Raw genomic sequence first — 8,210 nt, forward strand, 5'->3', positions numbered from 1 at the left:
TCCAAGATTCCTAAGCCCTTAGAGAGAGAAAGCCTAAAACCTTTGAGAGAGAATAACTTCAGAGAAAAAAACCTAGAAAGTGTCTCTAAAAGTAACCTTTGAGTAGATCTGATCTCTTTATCTTGTGGAGATAGCTTGAAAATGTGAACCACGTAAATCTCAATAAGTTTTATTTCTTATTTGCATGATTTCCTATTCATACACACACATCGCTTTATTTGCATGATTTTTTATTTGATTTTGCAAGATTTCCTACTAATACACGCATATCGCTTTATTTGCATGATTTTTTATTTTATTTTGCATGATTTCCTAATCATACAAGAGGTACTTAGCTAATAACAAGAACGGTGAACCAAGGCATATGATTATTTTTCAAAAAACAGAAAAAATGCCCTCAATATAGGATTGAGGTTAATTAAAAGAATACGCAAAGATCCAAATATGTAAAATAGTGGTCCACCCAAAATGCTATGTTGTACACACAAATGAAATTAAATATATAAAATAAAATATAAAATTAATCAAACTTCTCTATACATTAAAGAAAACAAGTAATTAAATTCTTAAGCAAATCCAAATCTTGTATTGATTTTCTAGCTATTTAAATCTTTAGTATCATCAAATCTCTCTCTTGCCCTATATAAAGATGCTCTGGACTCCATAGGCAATTCAGATCACAAATGTCTGGTAAATTGAAGATGGAGGCGAAATCGTCATCTTGAGATGATGTTGTCACAGAACTCCAGTCAAAGTAAACTTCCACGTTTGTTATCAAGGGATTCTGGTCCTACAAGTCTGGCATTTTTCCTTCCTCTATGCTGTGATGGTTGGGAATGAAATTATCTTCATTCTTAGTTGACGCCTCACCAGCGTTTGCTTGGTGGTGGCACTAGCATGGCTTGTGTGGGCCGTGTTGTCGTAGCTTGTGTGGCCACCACTGGGAAAGTAACTACTTCCATCACAAGTAGCGTCGTCCTCACCAGCAAGAGAGGTCCTGGGAGGCTCGCTAGTTTGGTTGTAGGCTCCCCTTCCACCATAGGCAGCATCGGCATGGTATACGTGACTTGAGTGGGCCATGTTTCTACCAAAGGCAACATAGGCCTCACCGGCCGGAGAGGTCGTGGGAGGCCCGCTAGTTCGGATGTAGGCACCCCTTCCACCACTGCCACCACCGGCATAGTATGTGTGAATTGAGTGGCCGCTGTTTCCACAACAAGCAGCATGCGCCTCACCAATGACAGAGGTCGTGGGGAGCCCACTGGTTCCGATGTGGGCTTCACTTCCACCACAAGCAGCATGGGCCTCACCGACAGGATAGGTCGTAGGGAGCCTGCTAGTTTGGATGTGGGCTCGGCTTCCACCAAATGTTGTGGCTTGCACACTAATAGGCATAAGCAATTCGAAAGTTCTGATATTTGAGGTTGGTGGGCGTCGGAACCACCGGGCCAAGTTGGAGCTATTATGGAGGGCCAACTTGGAAAGGGTTTCGTGCTGGCGTTCCAAAGTTGTTCGTCATAATGTAAAAGCTTCACATAGTGCTTCTGAAATTCGGAGGGGAGCTTCACAAAATGTCTCCTGAGGTCATAAACAATGTTACCATCACCATTAGAATCCATGATAATAGAACAACTTTCTTTTAAAATTGGTTAACTCAAAACGTAAAATTAAATCCAATCAAAACAATATTTGCAGATATAAAATTGTAATGTTAAGGAGAAGCATTAACATTAACTATTCTGTTCATTATTCGTTGCTTGTTCCTTTGTCATTTTGTCCAACCAAATCAAGGCATCCCAATCAGATTCAGCTCTCCAAATTTCTAACTAAACCTTGCTGCCGAGTTACCTATTTCCAAATGATTTTATTAAAGTTCAAGTTCAAGCCAGTGTAGCAGGACTCAGCCGAGTCCACTCGGGACCAAGTGAGTTACTCAGCCTTGCCCTATGTGCTTGTATACCATCTAACCAGTAAGCCGTTTTAAGCTTTTTGTGAAAATTAAGTATGTCATATAATATATCCTATCATTTTTTTCTTCGTTTCTATTTTTAGTATGAAATTGGCTAAGTAACTCGGATGGATAACTCCCCTCGACCAAGGGGCGAGTCCTGACACACTGGTTCAGGCTTTTTTGATACTTTTGATTCTATAGAAATATTAGTCTCAAGTCCCTATGGTTTACTACTGGCTTGAAAATTCAAATGGGTTTGTAACCCAAATATGGAATGTAAAATTATTTGACTTGAATTTATAAAAAACTGCCAGTCACTCGATGCCTGGCCATCACTGAAATCGGTGATATCCCACCGTGAAGTATGTTTTCTAGGAATGGGAGTTCTTTCTTCAAAAAATTGAGGTGCCCGAGACAGCTGCAACACGGTTTTGAATGTTATAGAAGAATTACATTCTTATAGTTATCTTTTTCCACTAGAGAAAATATCATTAAAATGAGAATGTTTGTAAAAGACAAGAGAAATACATATTAAGTGCAAGTGATGAAGTATAAATGGGTAATCGCATTACCATAATTTCCAGAATTGATGTTGGTTCTTGGGAAAAATCTGCTTTTAGAGCAACAATGTTGGATAAGTCCATTAAAATCCTCTTCTTCAACTTTTAGATTTGATCCAAGATCTCCCAAACTTCTTCTTTTGAAAATACATTTTTCCCACTAAATCTTCATTATTTATTGCAATGCTCTGCAAATAAAAAACCAACATCAGATGTGACAAAGAGGAATTGAGTAATGAAGGTGGGATTGTTAATAACTATTATCAACCTTAGTGTTTAAAAAAGGTTGGATTGTTAGAATCGTCTCGTAATATATCATAATAAGTGTGAACCGACCCGGTTCACAGTCGAAACCTGGAACTGGGCCCCTTCCCACAAAACCAGCTGGTTTGGTTGTGCAATCAGCTGATTTTGTAGGGAACTAGAGGTGGAAACGGGCCAGCTGGTTTGGTTGTGCCTCAGTTGGAGGAAAATAAGAATTAAAAGAGAAACAATTTTTAGAATTTTAAAATTCCCTTAATTTACCTCTTCAATCTCCTCCAATGCTCCAACATAATTTCTTCTCTAATACATCTCATTTAGTTATAAAGTCTAGGTTACTAGCCAAATTTCTCCAAACTTTGTTTTTTTTTTTTGAATTTGCCCATGGAAGTTTTCTGGAGAGAGATGATCAAAAGGCTTTAGCACAAGAAAAGAAAACATAAAAAATATGACGGTTTATCATAATAAAATTATGTTATTCCAAAGTGTTAACATCTTGAAAACATGTGATTCCAAGTCAAGACACAAAGGCATACAAAAGGTGTGGCTAATTCTAATGCTTGATGCAACTATAAAGTTTACGCTACATAGTAATAGGGATTGTACGCGCAACCATGTTTTTGGTATAAAGCCAAAAAAGAACAAAAAAAATGTTGGTAATGCATTTCCCATATTTCTTCTGGACATAGCCAAACAGTAGCGATGTATTTCCCAAGTTACATCTAAAGGTTATCCAAACAGTGACAATCCATTTGCAGGTAATGTATTACGCCGTAATCTATTATGGCAGTAATATATTTCATAGACAATATATTTCCAGGTTTCCAAACGGCCCCTGAAGGAAAATGGTTTGATAGACTCTAAATGCCGTAATGTATTGTGCTTGAACATTATGGTTGTGAAAAAAATTGAAAAAGTATAGAATGAGACCATTTGCCTTTGATACAAGGTGGTCACATTAGTCTTGACCATTAGATGTGACATTGGGCGGTTACAATTATTCTATTGACCAAGCTCAAACTTCAAAAGAAATGTTTTCGAACTTTGTGTCACATCCAAACTATCAAATTTCACATCAAATGGTTGTAAGAATTATGATTACTTTATATCAAAGATAAATGGTCTCACTATATACAATCCCAAAAAAATTAGGATTTCAAACTCTATGAATAATATATATTGTAACAAATTATCTAGACTTATCATTTCACCCTAAAAATAACTATTCCTTTCAAGGGATGGGGAAAGTTCTTTAAATAAATGAGTAATTCTTTTCATATTAAAGACTAATAAGTTACCTTTATCGAATGCGATTATCTCCTATGAGGCCATTTATCTTTGGTGCATGGTCATAATTGTTACTTGCCATTAGATGTCAAATTAGATAGCTTGAGGTCTGTCACAAAGATCAATAAATTATTTTTTGAACTTTGGATCTAGTTATTGACATTGACGATCTTGAGGTTGAACTTCAAAAATAACTACATGGTTGCAATCATATATATATATATATATATATATATATATATAAAGATGGTATACTATGTGACAGTTTATCTTTATTATACGAAGGTAGCGATTGCTACAAGTCATTAGATGTCTAACTAGGTGTCTTTGAGTGTTACAAAGTCAAAATTTTCTTCTTCTTCTTTTTTTGAACTTTGATTATAGTCAATGACACATTCACTTCCACCTCATTTTATATCTGACAAACATACGTCATTGTGACTCGTATTAAAAGTAAATAATCTCTTTATATACTTTTCTATTTTATATGTTTTCAATTGGAAAAATTAGTAACTGATAAGCTTTTGGCCCAAGCTAGGCCTATTGGCTCATTAGCAAAGCCCAACCCCACACTGGGATCCAGAGCGGAAGAAGGCTCATGAGCTAAGCCCATCCCACAACAGGTATCCAGAGCCCAATGACGTGGTCAACAAAGCTTATTACACTATTGATTCTTTATCATCATAAAACTTTCACGATTTTCACAAAATGCACCCATAGTTTACCAAGATTTCTTCTCCCAAGACTATAAAGAAAATTGTTTCGCGTGGGTTGGATCACGTTTTTACAATATTCGGTCTAGAAGTATAAAAGATCCATCTTAAAGATGGATGCAAATAGGTGGTCTATCTAAAAACAATTGTAACTAACGGTCTAAATATTTTCTTAATATAATAATTATGTGTAGTTTTCAATTTTTTCATATTCATGATCTCCACGTTAAAGATTATATATTATCTAACAATTAGAATCAAATTATATTTAAAATATATATTAATTGCCAAGCCGCATTTCTACAATATTTTGGCTGATCGCATAAAAACCGTGTCCAAACTATAAAGAGTACTATGCTATAGAGAGAACAGTTGTGAAGTTGTCTTTCTTTTTAGAATGACATCACTGATTTATTTGTAGATAAAATAAATATACTCAATGAAATAGTTACGAATACCTAATTACAGCTGGGCAAGCTTTCTATGCTACCCATACAATATAAAACTTATATGATTCCCCTTTTCCGACCCTCCATTCTGAATGGAGGGCTAAGATTGCCCCTATCACATTGTCATGTCCTTACACTATTTTTTTTAAATTTTTTTATATAAAATATTTTAACGCAAAATTTTGGTTGTCCAATAGTCAATTAAACTCGCACTTTTAAAAAATATAAAAAAATAATTCTCAATAAAATAAAATGACTAAACTACCACTGAAAGCATCAAGGGGTATTTTGATCATTATATTTTATCAAAAAATTATTTTTAATATTTTTTATAAATGCACCCTAATGAGAAAATGGCACGTACCTGATTTCTTATTCATGCACTTTGTATTAAAAAATTAAAAATAAAATACTCTGAGGCATCGAATCTAGAATCAAATTGTGAGTGGCTCACTTGATCAAAATTGGATGGCTGGATGAAAGAGGAAGCATGGATCTTCTGTAGGGGAAGTATGGAACCCTTTCCCATTACAACGTGATACAAAGAGACCATTTACTTTACTCTTGTAGGAGTATTCTATTTGTTTACTCTCTCGGGCAAAATCTAATAGGTGCGGTTTCTATAAGATTGACCTTAAACAATCAATTAAGGTTGTTATATCTAATTATAAAATTTTAAACTCCAAAAATAGTTAAAATCAAGTAAATCCATAAATATATGAAAATTTTGAAATGGATGGTCTAGATAATGTATTATAAGATGTACTTTTATTTTGGGACTCAAAATGGACGGTCATATTCATACATCTCAATGTCGATATGATCAATTAGAAGTTTTTTCAATATTAAAACAACCTTTTCCGATGGATTTTTTAGATGCATTTGTAATTCTACATTTTAAGGTTGCAACCTTATATAAACTTGTTCCACATCTAATATAGAGTTATTTCAGAGTCACCATTTCTTGGGATGTAACCCCTTCAACTCAAAGACTCATTTCAATTAAAAAATAAAAAAAAAACAAAAGAGTATGTATCCTATGATTTCATATGCGCATACTACATGTCAACTCCCTCAATCAAAAGACGTACTTGGGAGGATTTTTTCAAGTTGAAAATTTGAGAATCATATGAGAATCACTAGGCGATAAACTTCAAAAGAGAAAAAAAACAAAAAGAATTTTGAGTTTCCTAAAACTTAGATTCCCATTAAGAAAATTAGATAGTTTCTATTCAATCGTGAGATTTTATTTTCTTCAAGGACGTGGAAGTGTAATTTGGGTTATTTATTTTTCTTTATTTATACATTAAGACTAGTCTATGAAATGAAGCTTTTACATCTCCAAAATTTGTGGGTTCCAAATTCACCCGAAAAAAATTAGGATCCTAAAATTACACCTATATCGAGTTTTCCCTAAGGAAGTAAATAGACAGTAAACTCCCATAGGAGTATAAAGTCTCTTCCAAAAAAAATATATCAATTGCTTTCTCTATACCCTTTAAAAAAACAGCCTCAAAAGTTGAACGTCAGGGGTGGAAATGTGCCCGATGGCCCATTCTGACCCTAAAATACTAGGGCATGAGCCACAATATGTGGCCTAAGGACCGAGCCAAGGTCTCGACATGGCCAGCCCAGTTCAGCCCGACTTGGTTCCCTTTTTTCTTTTAATTTCCTAAATTTATTTATGTCTAACCCGGCCCAGCCTGGCCTTAAAAAACCAGGGCCCTTTATTGCCCGAGGGTCAGGTTTAGGCCACAACATTGCCAGCCTGGTTTAGCCCGGCCTGGCCCCCTTTTTTTCTTTATTTGTTCGGGGTATGTTTTTCTGTTATCTGGCCGCTGGCTCAGCCCTAATAGGGTTAGGGCCTATTCAGACCGAGCCTAGGCCTACGCCAAGGCTTTTCTGGCCCGGTCAGGGAGTGCCTCGGCCAACCCTATAGGGGCTAGGGCGGGGCTAGAGCAAGACCGGCCTATAGCCTAGCTTTTGGCTAGCTCTATTGAACAAAACCACACAATTTTGGAGGGTAAAATCTAAGCGCTAACAGCCTCAAAACTCAATTCTTTTTCTTTTAAAAATAATCATCTAGTGGTTCTTGAATGGCTCCCAAAATTTCAGATTAACAAGAGCCTCCAAATAGGAATAGGTCTCCAACTGATGGAGTACACCTACATGATGCTCCAAAGGAGCATAGTACACAATCTCATGGGAAAGAAACGAAATTACCATATAAGTTTTAAGTGAGATCTTGAGTTACAAACATCCACAAGTGTTTCCCTTGAATACATTTGACTGCTGGGTGATGTCCTTGGGCTGCGAAGACAATTGCTCTTGTACACAGTTTTTATGAGCCTATAGAGAAATGAGTCCCTCTTAAAAATTTATTTTTGAAATAGATTTTTTGACCCAATTTATAAGGACATATAATCTCTAACATGTAGATCGTGAATATGAAAAAATAAATCATCACCATCATCATCAAGTCTTTTCCCAATTAATTGGGGTGATAGCACGTACTAAATTTGTTATTCATACAATTTGTATAAAAAAAAACTAAAAATAAAATACTTTGAGACGTCGGCTCTAAGATCAAACGGTGAATCACTAAATTAGACAGCTAGATGGTAAGGGCAGGATAGAACTTATATGCTGTAGAACAAACATAGAAACCTTTCCCATATCTATATTCGAAGTGCAATTTTAAGAAATTATTTTTTTCAACGGGGCAATTTTGAGATCTTTTTATAGAGGCTAGCCTATAGATGAAAATGTTAAATCCCCAAAATTTGAGGTCCTAAGATTACTCCTAAATCGGGTGTTACCCCAAAGATGGAAATAAACGTAGAATAAGAAGATCAAGAATTGCAATAAAGCCACCCAAAAAGCAAATGAATCGAACACCACGATATTCAGATTTCACCCTACTAACTCAATAAACCAAAGAACATGGTACAAGAATGTAAGAAATAATTAAAAATAAAGCAAAGAAAAA

The 8,210-nt window shown here is 35.4% G+C and overlaps 1 protein-coding gene and 1 long non-coding RNA gene across 2 annotated transcripts; one reads left to right on the forward strand and one right to left on the reverse strand.

The window, feature by feature from the left end:
- Positions 1-445: 445 nt before the first annotated feature.
- LOC148783319 (uncharacterized) lies at positions 446-3,124 on the reverse strand. The gene is made up of 3 exons (XM_088859813.1): positions 3,037-3,124; positions 2,524-2,699; positions 446-1,578 (listed from the first exon to the last, which is right to left on the reverse strand). The coding sequence occupies exon 3, from the start codon at positions 1,393-1,395 to the stop codon at positions 817-819; it is 579 nt and encodes a 192-aa protein (XP_088715939.1). The 5' UTR covers positions 1,396-1,578; positions 2,524-2,699; positions 3,037-3,124; the 3' UTR covers positions 446-816.
- Positions 3,125-3,374: 250 nt separating this feature from the next.
- On the forward strand, positions 3,375-4,973 carry LOC148783320 (uncharacterized). The gene is made up of 2 exons (XR_016050392.1): positions 3,375-3,530; positions 4,598-4,973. It is a non-coding gene; the product is annotated as an uncharacterized LOC148783320 (long non-coding RNA).
- The last annotated feature ends 3,237 nt before the right edge of the window (positions 4,974-8,210 follow it).

This window comes from Amborella trichopoda, chromosome 2 (assembly GCF_054954075.1).
Source record: "Amborella trichopoda isolate Santa Cruz 75 chromosome 2, AtrichopodaSantaCruz75HAP2 v2.0, whole genome shotgun sequence".
NCBI classification, from domain to species: domain Eukaryota; kingdom Viridiplantae; phylum Streptophyta; class Magnoliopsida; order Amborellales; family Amborellaceae; genus Amborella; species Amborella trichopoda.